The sequence below is a fragment of the Lampetra planeri genome, chromosome 7 (genome assembly GCF_965212315.1).
Source record: "Lampetra planeri chromosome 7, kcLamPlan1.2.h2, whole genome shotgun sequence".
In the NCBI taxonomy this organism is placed as follows: domain Eukaryota; kingdom Metazoa; phylum Chordata; class Hyperoartia; order Petromyzontiformes; family Petromyzontidae; genus Lampetra; species Lampetra planeri.
This window is the reverse complement of record NC_136113.1, coordinates 296,562-314,980: the sequence shown is the minus strand read 5'-3', so window position 1 is coordinate 314,980 and position 18,419 is coordinate 296,562. Positions and strand designations below refer to the sequence as shown.

At 47.2% G+C, this 18,419-nt stretch overlaps 1 protein-coding gene across 5 annotated transcripts in view; it reads left to right on the top strand.

Moving 5' to 3' along the window:
• The first annotated feature begins 17,132 nt into the window (after nt 1–17,132).
• Nucleotides 17,133–18,419, top strand: part of LOC144719689 (striatin-3-like) — a 124,269-nt gene continuing 122,982 nt past the window's right edge. For 3 of the 5 annotated variants that reach the window (XM_078595817.1, XM_078595819.1, XM_078595815.1), the window contains exon 1: nt 17,133–17,823. In XM_078595817.1, coding sequence (XP_078451943.1) covers nt 17,542–17,823 — 282 coding nt within the window. In that variant the 5' untranslated portion in view covers nt 17,133–17,541. The remainder of the gene's footprint in view (nt 17,824–18,419) is intronic. The other 2 variants (XM_078595820.1, XM_078595818.1) reach the window with 1 other exon arrangement.

The window sequence follows — 18,419 nt, the reverse complement described above, 5'->3', positions numbered from 1 at the left end:
GTCGAAACATACACACATCTGAATTGGACTGACATACCAAGCAGGGAGATGGACTTTGCAAACACTGTACAGATCCTATCACGGACAGATCTGCCAGAGCAGCTGGAAACACGAAGCTCTGCCAGCCATGCAGGTGCGGCAGTGGGCTTCACGATGTCTCAGACTAACCCCTCTGCGGAATGGTTTTGCATCTTCAATGGCGTCGTGGTGCCCCTGCAGAGCAGCCCGCTAGGCCGGAGAGCATCTGGCGGAGTCGGGGGAATGAACACAAACAGCGGATCGAAGAGGCCGCAGCAGGGACGCCGCTGCTGCTGCGTGCAGGCGGCAAGCACGAGGGGGGTGGTGGTGGTGAGAAGGGGTGCAGAGAGACCCAGAGACGGTCACAAGCGCCACGACACTCGAGTCGTCACGACCAGGACGCGTCTTGGTCCCACAGCAACTAAGCCACGACACGGGGTGCAAGTGCCACGTCTCATGTCCCACAGTGGTTAAGGCACGACACGGGGTGCATGTGCCACGTCTCATGTCCCACAGTGATTAAGCCACGACACGGGGTGCAAGTGCCACGTCTCATGTCCCGCAGTGATTAAGCCACGACACGGGGTGCAAGTGCCACGTCTCATGTCCCGCAGTGGTTAAGGCACGGCAAGGATTCATCGGACATTACGTCAATCTACCTTTGGGGGGGAGGTCGGGATAAGTAGGTGGTTGTGGCATTCCATGTCCTCATTAAGGACACGCACCACCCCAATGGACACATCTCACCCTCTTTACAGGCTCTTGGCACCGAGACGTGTGGCTGTAAAGACATCGGTGCCACTCAGCCCACAAGCCCCTGGTTGGTGGGAGCCACCATGCCAGACCTGTTACCACCGCTCTAAATCCAATACGTGAATAAGATGTAAATCAAGCCGCTACGCTTCAATGGGACACGACTTGTGCCCGTGTTGAAGGGACACGCTGCCGACTGCGTGAGATGATGGCCCAGCTGGACGTGCCACCTGCCGCTGGGACACTAGATCCACACCCCGTGGACTGCAGCGGCCAAACGGAGCTCCACATTTGGTCTGGCCGTGAGATACATTGTCGTGGAGGAGTTCCCGCTAACTCCTCTTGCATACCTGCTGACAGCGCCATTGGAAATGGAACACATTGATCAGAAACCATGCAAATCAGAGACGTATTGACTTAGGAAAATAAGTGGGCTTGGTCAGGGCATATCGCAAGAAGTGATGATTACAGATTGGCAGCCAGAGGGAACAATCAAGAGGATGACCACATTGGAGAATAGAGATGGAGTGATAGAATCAGCTCATGCGCAACAGATAGATGGATTATCCCAGTTTATAAATGTGAATTTAATGTTCAGCAGAAATCAAGAGCTATGGCGACAACTTGGAGACGCCTTCAACCAGCAGTGGATAGATAATGGCCAATGATGATTGGTGTGGTTCAAAATCAGAATTTCCCCAATTTTCAGACAAAAGGGTAAATTAAAATGATCAAACATAAATAAATATGAAGAACATTACATGTGTAGTTTAAATACTTTACAATTAAGATTGAAAGCATGAATATGTAATAACAGCCATAGAGGGTTCACGTGGGGATTGGCTTGCCGGTCCCGCTTTGTAGCCAATAAGGGGTGAGCCAGGGAGCATGGCCTCGGCGTGATCACGGCATGTTAGCAGGGGTGATTGGCCTGGCCAATCGGGGCCTCAGCTAATGGGAAGCCGGATCAGAGGCGTGGTCCCGGGATTGACAGGGAACCATCGGGAACGGTCAACGCTGTCTGCGGAGGATTGACTGGGGGGTACCACGTGACGAAGGGATTAAGAGAGAGAGGGAGAGAGAAGTCGGGAGCAGACTTGGGAACGAGAAGAGCAGGAGTCACGCGCGTACGGGGCTCTGGGTGCCACGTGCGCGGTGGGGACTTGGCGGGAAGTCTGCCCGCTTTCCGTTGTCTGTCAGCAACGGGGAGTGTGTGAAGTGTAACTGTGGAAGTTGAAAATAAAAAGGACTAATTCCGTCTCAAGAAGGTTTACAGGAATTTTCCTTCCATATTACATATCGTAAGGGGGCCCGTCACGCGAACGCTGACGCGCTCTCAAGGCTGCCACCCGTTCCTCCGTGCACTTGCCTGACGGGCACGCACCGCTGCGCGGCACCGCCCGCCTCGCCCTGCCCGGTTATGGGGGCGATAGCGAATGAGGACGACCAGAAGGTGTCGGTGGACACCGATGATACCTTATGGCTGCCACATGCGGTCTGGTTACGTGAGCAGGAGGCTGATACTTCGCTGTCTCCGCTACGGAAATTGATAGGGAAACAAAAAGTTAAATTGGCGGGATGGAAGTGGCAGATGTTCCGAGGCAAGTCGGGACTGTTAATGTGCACCGACGGGTTGTCTGACCGACCACGCTTGGTCGTGCCTACTTCGCTTCGCTACGACCTGCTTCGCGCTCTGCACGCTGATAAGTTGATGCCCCTCGGCGTCCAGAAGACTTTGGCCGCGATGCAAAAGGATTTTTTCTGGGCCGGCATGACGGCAGACATCAATGACTTTGTCCGCTCATGCCATGATTGTGCGAAGAGGAAACTGCCTCGGAACCAGTATGTACCGCCGTTACGTTCCATTGAGGTGTCCCGCATCAACGAATTAGTTGCTCTGGACATTCTGGGCCCGTTTCCCCCGTCGGCTAGGGGCAATAAATACCTTCTGGTCGGGGTGGAATATTTTTCTCGATGGCCGATGGCCTGGCCTCTACCCGACCAAACGGCTGCGTCCATCACCGACGCTTTCTTGAACGGGTATGTCATGGATAAGGGGGCACCTGAGAGGCTGCTCACAGATCAAGTGCGGAACTTCTCCTCTAAATTGCTTAAGGAGGTTTGTGACGCGCTGGGCACAAAGAAAATTCGCACTTCCCCGTACCATCCGCAAACGGATGGTATGGTGGAGCGATTCAACCGTACCCTTTCGGCTATGCTTTGTCACACGGTCAGTGAAAAGCAAACCGATTGGGACTTGCACATACCAGGCGTCTTAGCGGCATACCGCATGGTTCCACATGCGTCCACGGGATACTCGCCATTTTTTTTTATGTATGGCCGTGAGAATGTCCCACCCATCGATGTGCAACTGGGTAAGCCGAGTCAACAACCGTCCCGCTCCTTGCCTGATCACGTGCGGGACTCGCTTGAACGAGTTACGGAGGCGCGAGAGGCTGCCAGGTGTGCGACAGCCCGTGCCCAGGCAAGGAACGAACGGTATGCGCGTCGATCGCGTACTCGCATGCCTTGGTCAGTGGGAGACCTGGCATAGCTCCACTGCCCCCAGGTGCCGGTGGGCACATCCCCTAAACTGCACAGGCCGTGGCGAGGGCCCGTAGCGCTGGTGGATGTTCGGAACTCACAGAGTATCCGCGTTCAGTACGGAAAACGTCGGTGGTATGTTCATTCCTCGCGACTTAAACCCTATGTTGATACGCGTGTCGGTCCCTCATCCCCACTAGCTGACCTGCCGGGTTCTGCCGGGCCGATTACGTCGATTGCCACGCTCGTTGATCCCAAGGGGGACTGTGTTGTGCCTCCTACAGATGAACAGGTTCTGAGGGCTGAGGAAGCCCCCGCTGCCCCCCCTCCAACGGGGCCTGCCCTGGACATGACCGAGAACCAACAACCTTCTTCTTCAAGCCTACCACCTCCTGTCGATCTGGCGGCAAAGCGACCATGCGCTGGAAGCGGAGAGGGTCCCGCGTCGCGTACGCGATCGAAATCTCTCCCGTTTCGTTAACGTTTGATCGTCTAGCTGTTTCTTCCCTGTCGTTACCGCGCTGCAGGGGCGCCCTAATGTATGTTGGGTTTTTTCATGGGTGACTCTGTTTTTAAGTGTTGTTCGGCGCGGGGACGCCGTTTCACCCTTTATTGTTAAATGCACCTTGGTGCCCTAATAAGATGTTTTACGGAATTGGTTGATCACCCTTTTCCCAGCCAAGACGGCTGATTTTTTTCACCGGGGGGGGGGGGGGGGTGATGTAATAACAGCCATAGAGGGTTCACGTGGGGATTGGCTTGCCGGTCCCGCTTTGTAGCCAATAAGGGGTGAGCCAGGGAGCATGGCCTCGGCATGATCACGGCATGTTAGCAGGGGTGATTGGCCTGGCCAATCGGGGCCTCAGCTAATGGGAAGCCGGATCAGAGGCATGGTCCCGGGATTGACAGGGAACCATCGGGAACGGTCAGCGCTGTCTACGAAGGATTGGCTGGGGGGTACCACGTGACGAAGGGATTAAGAGATAGAGGGAGAGAGAAGTCGGGAGCAGACTTGGGAACGAGAAGAGCAGGAGTCACGCGCGTACGGGGCTCTGGGTGCCACGTGCGCGGTGGGGACTTGGCGGGAAGTCTGCCTGCTTTCCGTTGTCTGTCAGCAACGGGGAGTGTGTGAAGTGTAACTGTGGAAGTTGAAAATAAAAATGACTAATTCCGGAAGCCGTCTCAAGAAGGTTTATTACAAATACATTGGGTCTATCTGGCTGCTGTCTGAAACAGGGCTCGGGATGTGTCCCTCCATCCGCGTCCCTCTGACAAAAAATTCAATTGTTTCGTTGTCAAATCAGCCTCGTTGAATGTTTCCAGTCGGAGCAGCTTTTGGAGCGTTTAATATATACACTATACTGTGCCCTTGTGCAGATATTGCATGACCAAAAAGAAACCCCTTCAACAACCAGGCCGGAGGTATGGATAGTCAATTCATACTTTACATCTGTGATGAATAGCAGCCATCGCCGTCTGGCACACACACAAAACAAACCCACCCAATGTTGGGAAAGGCTGGCACCTGTGTTAAACAGCAGATGGCGATAATTTTCTGTACAGCATCACACGACTCGGGCACAGCAAACTGGACAGGACGATACTTCCCTTGGAAGATTTTCGTTAAGCGAAATGTAAAACGATGGCGAAGAAATTAATATCACAAATCGCTGTGTTCACATACTGCTTGGATGCGATCACACGTATGCGTGTGTTAATGAGAGCTCAGACATTACATCTTGTCATAAACATGCTTTTACAATACTGTATAAATATATAATATTACAACATTTATCATTTTGCTAACCTGACGAGTTGATTAAATCAATTTTAATTATAATGTCTCCATTACTTCTTCGCCCAAAATATCCACATTTTTTACATAAAACGATTTAGCTTGTTCCATGTATTTTTTTTTTAACCAAGTGTCCCTCGGCTCAAACGAGCATTAGGCGCTACCGTATCCATCTCCATTTGTGGCCGAGTCAGTGGCACAAATGTCACGTTCATAAACCAGGGACCAGGTTCTGCATGTGAGAATTACTGCTGACTCACCATATACCGTGTAATACCATATATATCCTGTCCCCTTTATTAAAGGGGAGAGTGCAGCTCAGCAATTGTTCTCTCGCACACCACAACTGGCAGAAGGGCCTCCACTAGAGGAGACTATGGGTGATGGTCCCCTATCTCTCATACCTGGTTCACAAATATCTCCGTGGCCTCGCCCCAACGTATCATCTCGCTTCCCTCATCTCGTTCTACGAAACCTTCTCGCTCTCTGCGTTCACAATCCCAGCTGTCTCCATCTGTTCCCCCTCCTCCCTGTGCACAATCACGACCACGTTCTTTCTCGCTTCTGGCCCCCTTACACCGTAACAAGCTGACCCTACACCTCAAACAATCAGCCTCGCTCTCCATTTTTCCTTCTTCCCTTAAAACACTCACTTTGTCTCGCTTACCCAAACTCCTCTTCCCCATAATCTCCTTTCACAACTTCCCTCCCCGATCATCGCACTCACTCATCATCAACCACTCATTGTCACTCTCATCATCGTTTATTTCACGCATCATCATCATGCTTATCATGCACTGCTATCCTTCTCATTAACTCATCTCATCACAGTTCTGCTGTACAAATAGTTAATTCTTTATACTGGTAGGAACGAAGTGGACCAGCCACCAATAGATTAATATCGTCCGTCCGTTTGTCCGTTCGTCCGTTCGTCCGTCCGTCCGTGTAGCAACATCGCCCCCTACTGCAAACACTTGGCATGACCCTACAAAAACCGAGACCTAGGCCTCAAACTCTCCCTTCGTATCGTACCCCCGCGTGTGTGAAAGGGAGTTAATGTTTAACAATGTTACATTCCCTGATGTTTTTTTAATAGAAACATTTACATTTAAAGCTTTTACATTAAAAACAACTCCCTACCCCCCCTCGTCGGCGGCTCTCCAGCCGAGCCAGGCCTGGGAATCTCTCCCCCGCTAGGGGTGTATTGGGTGGGGCTACAGCGGCAGGGGGCGGGGCTACGCGGGGCTGGGCGGGGCAACGGCGGCAGGGGGCGTGGGCACGAGGTGGAGGGCGGGGCTACGCGGGGTTGGGGCGGGGTTACGGCAGTAAGGGACGGGGCAACGAGCTGGGGGTGGGGACACCGAGATGGGGCGGGGCCACGGGTGGCCGGGGCGGGGTTACGCGGGTGGAGGGCGGGGCCACGGGGCATCCACTTATTGGCGGCCATTTTTTGCCATTTCATTTTATTATAGCCATTCAATTGTTCATTCCTACCAGCCCACCCCGCAGGGTCCTGTTTTGAGCGCCTTAATCAAGGCACTTTGCAAGTTAAAATAAGATATCTGTTCTAAATGTATGGTCTCCAAATTATCTTCTGAATACATATATCCTGTCTCTTATCTCTCTTCTGAATATATCTCTCATGTCATGTGCTTTCATTTCCTATATTTCCCATCTTATAAAAGCATCCCATATATTGCTAGTACTACTGTCTATATCTGCTATCTCATGTCTTGTCTGAATGCAACAACTACCGACTTTCGTATGACTATATCTCTCTTATCTCTTTTGCATGGATACGGCTCCTATTAATCAGCTATAACATGTAATATTGTTAGCATTATAGCACTGTACATGTTTAATCCTGCAGCTCTTTGCATGTTCGTCAATCTGTTTTGGGTTTGTAATATTGGCACAAACTCGTGAAAATCACTATTTTGTGGGTAGTCAGAAGTAGTTTATTTATGAGAGACTTGTCCCCACGACAGGAATGTGGAATTTTCTTCACGAGTAGGATCACTCATGGAGATGAGAATTACATAAAACTATTTGGCATTGAGATGATAGAAACTGCAATACAGCATGCAATTGCAAACTATTAATTTTGTTAATATGCCTTATACTTTGTGCATTTTGCTGTACTGCACAGCAACCTATTTTACCCGTAATATTAGGTTACTCACTAACAGGGTATAAAGATCCCACGATAAACCTCTGTCAAGTGGAAATTGGTCCTGGGTTTGCTTTGTTTGATCAAACACTACTGGGATACATTAATCTGAAGTGAACATTTTTTTACGGATATGCTCGTGCATTAAACACAGCCTATGACTTATACATTGCACATATTTTTGGTGTTGTGCATACACAAGTGCACACATGCTGCAGAAAGTGGTAAAAATGCACCATTCATATTTAATTGCACTTTGCACACGCAGACAATGCGCTGTCTAAGTGCATATTTCATGAATGGTGTTGGCACATAGTGGGGAAGCAGCAAAAACGCGCTGTGTATTTAGTGGGCTTTGCACACACACACACACCGTTAATCCAATACAGGATGCACGTACCTAGGTGGCACTATTAAGCCTAACCCAACGTTTAGCTGTACTTTGTGTAGAAGTTCTCATCATCACCATCATCAACCATGATCAATCTACTGCTGGATGAAGGCCTCCAAAATACATCTCTATCTCATGGTCCAACAATGCAAAAATTAGTGGTTCTAATGCCTCACGCTGTTCCATCATATCTTTGGGATATAGCACAGCTGGGATATTACTCAACTGGGCTATATATGTGAATACAACTGACATTTTGACCAAAGCACTTTCATATGATGCATTATTATTACTACTACTGCATGATTATGAATAACGTGAAGTTAAATTCCAGAATATTATTTTTCACAATGGGAACAAACTATATGTTAAGCGATTATTTTTATACTATTTCCTGAGTTAGCCTGACTGTATAATTCATGCAAATTTAAAGGGCACATGAAGCAAAAAAACAACACAATTGGTGGCTGCATGAAATAATCCTTGTGTAGTGATCCAAAACTTGCGAGCTGTTGGCATTAACCATGACAATGTTCCTTATTAAGCAGTGCAACCACTCGCCTGCCCCATTACCCCCCATTTATCTTGCAGGTTCCGTCTGCATGCCCTACCAGCTGTTCAGCAAACATATCGCCCCTTCATCTGTTTCTACTGATGCATCCGGGGTGTTCAATCAATCTGTTCCAAGCACATAAATATTGACCCATCTTATAATATTTATTGTAATGACTGCCCTCTCAACCCCCTCCATTTAAGGGCACTGTTTTAATTACTGTAATTTCCAGGTAATTGAATGTTGGCAACTGGCTGGCTCATATGGATATCCCATTGTTCTAAATGGGTCCTGGCTAGATGAAGCACTTATGTACTAGTTTTGCCCTTTTCAAATCATATTTTGTTTCTATACAGTCATACAGTAGTACATCTACGACATAAAATGGGCATGCCATTCTTGAATTTATTTAACCGATCAATGGAATTGGATAATGTATTTTTGTACCATTTATGTATGTACATTATAATATATTACACAGGGCTAGTCGCATGCAATCATTATTATATCACGTAACCAGGCAATGCGCGTTAGTCTATCTTTGGTAAAGATTATTAGGAACAATTTATAGTGTCTCGAAGATGGCGAAACAAGGTTAATTTTCACGTGCATTTATCTTGAACTTGTATCGCACCGTACGTAGCCAACCATGCTAATCGGAGGTGCAGGGGAAGGACACCAAACTAAACAGAAAAAGCAATTCTAAATAAAATTATTTTTATACTCGATGTAAAAGTGCATAGTTCCAGTGGCTTCCTAGTATCGGAGCGAAGAGCGTTCCAGACGACATCTGAAAGAGTTCGATGCAGTGACCATCTTTATTCGATGGTTAGCCAAAAGCAGTTGCAAGGATGACCGGAATTTGCGTGATGGTTTATGCTCCTTGGCGAGATCAGTAAGGTATTGTGGTATATTTGTGGCAAGCACTATGGTGTGTAATGAGTGCGACCTGACAATGCATTTGTTCGGCAACCGGAAGCCAATGCAGCTCAGCGAGTAATGGACAGACATGGTCGGATCTTACAGTACCCGTCACGATGTGTGCCAGATAATTTTTCAAGACGTGTCTGTCGAGTAGTCAGTTGCAATAATCGAGCCTTGTCGATACTATGGTACACGTCACCATATTAGCTATGTCACAACTCAATAGTGGTAGAATGTATCGTAGAGGCCTGATATGAAACTTGCAGGACCTGACTATATTTTGCACGTGGTGAGGTTAAATACCGACACAAAAGTCATCATGGCCAATGCCTTTGTCACCAAACCTCACCACTGCTTCCTTCTACGATCTAAGCCAGTCCTGTCTAAACCAACCCACATTGACCAGCAAGGTCAAGTGTGGTCAAACAACCCCCATAATAGATGGCATGGGGAAGCCTTCATCCAGCAGCTGATTGACAAAGGGTTGTAATAATAATCAGTATTGTAATATTTTTTTCAGATCAATGTAGCATTAATCTCCGAATGAATGATATGTCTGCCCTCTAGTGTCACAATCTGGGAAAAAAATATTTTACCTTGGTTGCCATGGTTATGCCCTATCCACTGCGCAATATTTACCAAAGTCAAACCGACACAGAGTATACATTATTAAACATCTCATTACTTAGTAAAACACCCTCGTATAACACTGTAAACATGGAGATGCTTCATTGATATGTTTCATGCATCATACAGTACATTTATTTCAGTTATTTTAGGCATAACCCATGCACTTTTCACATCTAGATTTAAAACATTTCTTTAGAACAGTTTTTTTGTGTTTAGTTTGTCGTCATTTCCCCGCACATCCGATTAACACGGTTGACGACGTACGGTAATAAATAAGTTCAACATACATTTGGTTATGTGTTACAGATGCATTACTTAGAGCAACCAAACTGATCACTGTGGTGAAGTATGGTCACACTGCCGTTTAAATCAGCCATCATAAGTTGCATCATCACATTTGCATAGACAGTATTTTCTAAGACTCAGATCTGTGAACAAATATTGTCAGTGTTTAAAAATTATAGACAGTACATATCAAAGACAGGAAGTCAAAATCCCAGTCTGATATAATTGGCAGCCCCAGTCTTGTGAAAGGACTCATCGTCTCCATAGTACAACTATTGTTGACTTCACAAGAAGGTACATATTATATACAGTATGGTCATTGATGGCAGGTGACGTTTGACCGATTAATTTGAATGAAACATAGATTCTGTGAAGTATTTAATATCCACGTTATGAGGCCTTCTCTAACACGATATTTACCGTGTGGACTAGGTCACTGGAAATAGTCTCAGAGGTAGCTCTGTGATAGCCACTTCTATGTGCCGCTCTCTAACACAATGAGTAGACACCGCTCTGCCAGATATCCAAATGGATCCTTTGTCTCAAACAAGATGCAAATAGCACAATGAGGATGAATCTCGAGAAAGATTACAATAAAATTAAGTTTAAGACATGGAAATGTCATGCTATTCACAATTATTCATAATATATAAACAATGATATTAGAATTATAGCTTCTCTCACCCGTGATTATCTTCATCCATGAACAGTACCACTGACTTCCATGTGGGCCTTTGCTATTGATGTCCCCAGGGTCTGGAATGCTATTGCCAATAAACTGCAACTGGAATCACTACCTATGAGATCTTCACTCAAAACTGCTCTAGAGGAGTTTTAGACCCCAAGCTGCCACTGCTATTCAGTGGCCTAAAATGAAATAAAATGTTTCGCTCCAGATGACCGCTGCAAAGTATTATCTGTGTCTTGATTTAGTGTGCTGATCTTAAAGGTGCATTGAAAAATGTTGATACTCCGACTGATGTTCCTGCTGTTGTGGAGTGATTCATGCAGCCAGCTATGGCTGCAGAGTTTGGTGGTACATGTTGTTTGTCGTTTATTGTGAAAATTCGGTCACAGTTCCTATGATCACTGTTACATTGCTTTTATGGCTTTATTTTGGTGATTTCGAAAACGTTTTTTGGTTTGGCCATGTTTGTTTGTTAGAGTACGGAGTTAGACTGATGGCCTTAATCTAAGTTGTCTTGTGGTTGTTGTTGTTTGACTTGCATCCCACTGGGATTTTTGCACACAGCGTTGGTGTACGGTGCTTTTTCTGAAATATTTTGTTGTCTTTTCTTGGATTTTATGTTTGCACATAGTCACATAGTCACTTTAAGATGTTTTCTTGTTCATGTTTTTGTTTGTTGCGGTTGCACCCGATTCAAGAGCCGAATGGCTCACATGGCTATACCAAATAAATGAAACTGAAAGAACTGAAACTGAGTTTAATAATGTGCATTGCTTACAGGGTGCTTAACTGCCTCAGCGACTCAAAGCCCTTAACCTCTCAACCATCCCAATGTGCTGCTACTGCTGCTGCAGTCTAGCCAAGAGGACCCCGTGTCAGCTGCGAGGTGTGCACAGCGCCAGCCTGCAGTGAGCATTCGGCCGCCAGTAAGAGGCAATGGTGTATGGTTTTTTATTATCCAAATGAAGTAATTTACAAGTAATTGATGAATTTCGGATCACGTTTCTGATACACACGGCCTACTCTCTTTTTTATATTGTCACAGGATCTGGTACGTCCACTGTGAAGCAGACGGTGTGTAGTTCTCGTCAATAGAGCTGCAGTATTAACTCGGGTGCAGTATTTACTATGATCCTGAATGCTGATTTATTTCTTGTCACTTCTACATTCCGGGTATCAAACCAGCATTCAACTATAAAGTGTTAGAATTCAGGGAGTTGTACAATGTGTCACACACAGCACCTACTTGTTGCCCTTGACATGTATGCTTTGTGTTTTTCAGCCTGGAATATGATTACCCTTATTCGCTACAGCCTCATACTCCCTGGGCATTTACACTGAGCCATGAACTAGCATCTAAATTAAGTTCAACGACGAAAGCAATGCTTCCTACAATTTTTAATTTAAATACAGTTTTTTTTGCTTCCACAAAGACATACTTGCCAACATGATATACTGTCTGCCTCAAATATAGAAAAAAGTAATAACATCCAGATCCCCAAGGATCACATGCACATATAACTGGATGATTACCCACACATCACTTCAGTAACTCACGCACAACATCAGCAGCTATTTTTTGTTTAAGTGCTTGTATGTTTCTTTAACATATGCTTTCACAAACAGCAACTTTATAGCAGGTCAGCTTTGAAAATAGCATAAGTTATAGTCCAGGACCTTCGACATGACGGCTTCAAGTTGTAAGCATGTTCCACGTGAACATGCTTGTTGGGTTTGTTGTCCTTACCCCGCACTTCCGATGAGCACGGTAGCCTATGTACGGTGCGAAATAAGTTCAACGTGAAGAAGAGAATATTGATTCAAATTAAGTAATTGGTCTCGTGTGTGTACTTGTTCTCAATGTAATAGAGGGTTTATTAAAATTAATATTGAATCATCGTTCTCCGTGGGACGTGTTTACCAAAGAAATGAGCGGTGTGTGACATGGAACATTTTAATGTGTTCTTTGTATGGAAAAGTTTGATAAATGTGTAAAGGCGTGCCATGGTGGATTGCGAGGACTGGGACTTGGGACACTCTATGGAGCTTGTCCACTGGCTCGTACTATTTAATGTATATGCATTCTAGCTAGTGGTTAAAGCAGACGTAACAGGGGGAATTTTATGCAAAGGGGGGCAAGGATGGGAGGGCAGGTATGGGCAGTCGACACATTCATCGACCAATATACACTGTCAAGCCTCCATGTACAAAGTAAAGTTATGCTTCTGTCAAATTTATATCACTTAAATAGCTAAACATTTTCAATAATCAGACCACTTGATGGGGAACAGAAGCATTTCCCTTGCTTAGGGGGGCAAGTTATCCTGCACCCCTACTCACTTTAATCACTGATTGCACTCACCCAATACAGGGAGCCCTTTCCACCCACTTGGTCATTCATGATTGGCTCCCTTTCACTTGACCCACACTCCTTCCTGTTACAAATCCACTCTCCTTCCTCTCACTTTCATTCCCAATTTCTCACCATTTCACTCTGCACCTCCGATTAGCACGGTTGGCTACGTATGGTGTGAAATAAGTTCAACATACACACAACCAACACCTCTGCAGTCTACTGCACACTTTAAAATTTTCTGCCACTTTCCCACTCATTCTTTCACCAATCACGTTCTCATACTCGTCTTCGTGTTGGCATAGCACCCGTCTCACAAGGTTGCAAGTTCAAGATCCCGGTCATTGCTGTGGGGTCAATAACTTAAGTACCTATACTTAGGTTTTTTCGGTAAAGTCACGTAGGTAAAAAATTAAAATTAATAAAAGTTAATTTTAAATTTTTACCTACGTGACTTTACCGAAAAAAACCTAAGAATATGAATCCTTGCAGTCACGAAAGCTTCAAATATAGAACTTAAGTACCTCTTTGTGGGAAGTCAACATCGATTGTTTACACAGCAGGGAAGTTACATTTGCACTATGGGCTCAGGACCAATGGAACGCCACCTAACTGATGGTTGAGAAAGTTGACCCACCAACAAAATACGGCAATACAACAGTATTATGACCCCCAATGGCGGGGCCCCATAAGCCCCCGGCTCTCGCATAAACTGCGTTGCGACGTCATTTTATATCTGTTAAAGGCGAACGGTACGGCAATCTATTCCTCTCGACGAGCTCTACACGATGCGCTAATCAAAGTTTTGTTTCTTCTGCGTATTCGTCCTTGCTGCGCTTGGACGACACGACAACAAAATGATACGCACCAGGCGGGTCGCGACGTTTATGTGCGCGGTGGGACGGAGTCGCTAAAAATAAATTCAATAATTACGATTTTGACTTCCGTTTATTCGGGACCCCGGGGTCCCGCCATAAGGTTCAATTTTGTCAAACCAGCCTGACTGCTGATGAGACCCAGAAGGTAGAAACTGGTTCAGAGTTTGCTTACATAAACAAATGCTGCTGGATAATATTGGTATTTAAAGCCCACAGGACGGTGAACTAAAGCATAGTTTACTTACATGTGGAGAATGGAGCATTGCTTAGATTTTAGTTTAACAAGTTATGTATACACGTACTGGTTGCGGGGCTGTGCTGTGTGGTTGTCGGCAGAGGGCAGTGCAGAAAAATAAATTGTTGTGTACCTCTATGCTCCCACGTCTATACTCCCCACCTTCACTAACCCGCATGAAGCAGCATGGTCAAATATGGTCAAATAACCCTCCTGATCCGCACAGCGTGGGGAAGCTCTCATTCGACAGTGGATTGATAACAGAGATGTAGGGCGGTATTCTGTACTGGGAGGCTGCAAAAATAAAACAAACAATGGCCATCGTGTGTGGTTAGGGTTGACATTTTAGGTATAATAAATGGGGATATGCCAGTGTAAGACGATTACCTCACAATACCTGAAGAGGGGAGAACTACTTGTAAATGCGAAGTTTTCAGCCGTGGATTATGGTGCTATTGATAAAAACTGGAACCTTACATGACTTGGGGGAAAACACAGGAGAGGTGGTAACGTTGTGTGCGGTACACATAGAGTTGTGTGTTTTGTTGGTGTAGTGTGAGAAACAATGAAGACCTCTCTGAAGGTTATGCCTATCCCCGGGCACCGTGGCTGTGGCAGACACTTTTATTTCGAAGGCCTTTGCAAGTCGGGTGTGAGGACACGTATTTAGTTTACACTTTTCACCTAAAGCGTGCACTCGGCACTGCTCCGGGGACAACGACAGTTCAGTGTCAGTGAGATTAGTAACCAGCGTCACGTTAAATGCGACGCTTTACAATGGGACAGAGGTGGGGACAGAGGTGGGCCCATTCCGGTTGTGTCGCACCGCTCGTGAGCTCCTTACAGTTGTGTAATAAAGTTCTATTATAGTCAGAGCGATTAGTTACTTGACTTTGTTTCTAACTAATGGTAGCATGCTGTTCATGATTTATACGATTTTTTATCCAACGTAATTTCTTGGAATTATTTGTCATGCACAGTACTATATTTTTTTCCAAAGATTTCATCCCACAAATAATTGTATCCAAATTATTCAATAGCCATCATGACATGATGTGGATAAACAATCTTTTAGAATTGCTTCACCTCGTGGAATATAAGACCACTTCAGGGAACAGCCCTGGAAAAAGGAGACGATGTCAAGATTTGATGGAATGTGTTCTTGAGTCTGTCTTCCCCAACACTGGACGGTGCTCCTTCTAAGTCACTCTTCTTGACCAAGGGCTGAGCTGACAAACCGAGGTCAAAAAATTCATACCACTTTGTGTAAATTCAGCACTGGGTCACTCTGGACTTTGTATTTGGAATGTGGAATTTCAGCCATCAGCCAACAGTGATAATAGTCTATGAGCCCAGACCAAATATTCTACTTGTCGGTACAACCTGAAGTGACATTACATTCATGGTTCCAGTATATTATGTGATAACCATTCGAAATTGGTGTGTTATCAGAATATTCATCTCGTATTAGCTGTATAAATACATTGTACTCAAGTTTTGATTTCTACTCTGCTTCATTGACTATAAATGGAGATAAGCACCACTTCATTTCAAACTTGAACAGGAAGACATTGCTTGTATATTTGTATCATAAGGTATCACTTTAAACAAGATAAATATACTGTACAGTATTTTATTTTTCCTCAACATTAAAGATGTTGCCATGATATAAAAGCACAACTGAACTTGCAATCCAGAGATTGTTGGTTCCATATCCTGGCACAGCAGTTCAACAAGGTGCAAGTATCTTACATCTCCCATCTCTGTCCACCCAGCACTATAAATGGGTACATCACAGCTCGTTGAATTGCAGTCGCATGTGGTTGGGCAAAGTGCTGTATTTTAGCCGTCTGGCTCGTTGTTGTGAGCGTCGCTCTTCTACCCTGTACACACACACCTATGCACACACACACGGATGGCAGAGCCACGAGGAGATGGAGTAATGGGTAGAGAAACATGAGACACGGTGAGAAACAGAGACCCCTCCCCCACTCGCCACTGGGACCTCGTTGATTGCCTTTTGTGACCTATCCTGAAACATTTACAATTTCCTCTCCAACATACCGTGTTTACTCTCCAACACACCGGTGTTCTGAGCTAGTAACTAATGGGCACGTTTAGTTTACGTGACAAACCTTACTAATTGGGTGTCGGGTGATGGCAGCTTTGACACATTTATATTTACGCGATCTAACCCACACAAAAACCTTCGTGGGTAATATTGGTCGCGAAAGCCTCCGTGTTAAACAGTATAATATTCTGATTCTAGATTGACCAGAGCGCTGCAGGGTGGCACGGGGCAGGGATTATTCGCATAAGGCACGATCACGAGAGTACAAGCTATGCCTATTCATAATAAACCTATATTATTGTGCCTTCTACTCCAAATATTTTTTATATAAAGGGTACAAGGACAAAATAAGGCGAGACGGATGAGGCGTGCCGAAATTATTTCCCAAACATCTGAAATGAAGCAGTGATGAAGAAAGGCGACTGCCTTCAACCAAATGCCACCAATTTACACGTGGGTCGGCGTGACGGCTCGCGAGGCCACGTGGTGCGCACCGAGCCACGCCCACTCAGCCCAGTGGGCAGAGCTCAAGTCACCGGGGACTGAGTGACGTCATCTCAACTGGTTTTGCATTCCTCAGTGTATATGGGAGCGGGGCCTCGTCGCCTCCGCACCCACGTGACGTAGTCCTGTCTTATCTGCTCCATGAAATGCAAACTCACTTCGATGACGTCCGTTATTGGGCTGTACCAAATGCTCCGTACGAGGCGGGGGAGTTTAGGGGGGTGGCTGACTCCAACAACACTTGAGAGGACCCGCGGAGCGAGTGCCGTAGGGTGGGAGGGAAAGCGGTCAATGGGTGGCGCTATCTCTCCCCCCTCCCCCGTGAGGTTCGGCGGGTGGAGTCGCCCGCTCCGAGGAGCGGCCCCGTCTCCCGCCTCTTTCTCCTGCAGCGGCCACGGAACCGCCTCCTCCGCCGCCCGTCACTCGCAGCCTTCGCCCTAGACGACTCTGAAGGCTCCTTGTTTCCCAGTCGCTCGCGGTGTAGATGCCGCTTTGAGAGCGAGGAGCAGCGGGAGGAGGAGAGGGGGACTGGGAAGAGGAGAAGGGGAGCGGGGCAGGGACGCGGCGGGGTGGGCAGGGCTCGCCATTGTGCGCGGGGGCGATGGCAGCGGCGGCGACCCGGCTCGTGCCGCTGCTGCTCGTCGCATAGCCTCGCCCATCCGCAGCCGACACCAACAGCAGCAGCAGGAGGAACAACATCACCAGGAAGAATAAAAGCAGCAGCATCTCGGACAACCACCGCGGTCGGTATGGACGAGCACCCAGCCTTGCAGGTTGGCTCGCCCGGCCTCAAGCAGCTCCAGCAGCAGCCGTCAGGGGGATCCGGGCAACAACAACAACAGCAGCAACAGCAGCAGCAGCTACTGCAACAGCAACTCCAGATGCATCAGCAGCAGCAGGGCGGCGAGGGGGGCAGCGAGTCCGGCCGGCCTCACTACTCGATGCCGGGCATCCTGCACTACATTCAGCACGAATGGGCGCGCTTCGAGATGGAACGGGCGAGCTGGGATATGGAACGCGCGGAACTGCAGGTAACGAGGGGGGTTTGGTGGTGCCTAGTGGTGATGGATGTCCTCAACATCGCCACCAGCCGATGGTGTTGATGTTGTGGCTCCGTGCTGGGAGGAGGAGGGAAGCGTCTCCCCTCTCCGCCATTTTGGAGTCAAAATGGCGATGGCGGCGCCGATTATTTTATTTTTAAAGAGCGAAGCGGAGATTTGCGAGGGGTCCCCTCGTGGCTGCGCCTCGCCGGGAGTCGTCTCCCGCGTGCGAGACGGCGCCAAGGGGCTCCCCGCAGCCCCCTCGCCTTTTGTCTGGAGGCGCCGCGGAGCCGCACTGTACGGGGTACAGTGAGGGCGGCCACGGCTCTCGGCTCCGCCGGGCGCGGCTCCTTCCTGGGTTCCCCGTCTCTCAAAGTTGTTCATTTACCAGTGTGCGTGTGGCTCTTGCCGTTGTCCGTGTTCATGTGCCTTCGTCTGGAAGCCCCGTATGTGTGCGGTCACGTCTGTGTGTGCGTGGTGATCGGTGTTCGGCCGCGTCTGTTTTTGTGTGGCCGAATCCGTGAATGCAGCGCGGGGCCGTCTCTGTGTGTGGCTCCTGTGTTTCTACGATCCTGTCTGTCTCCACG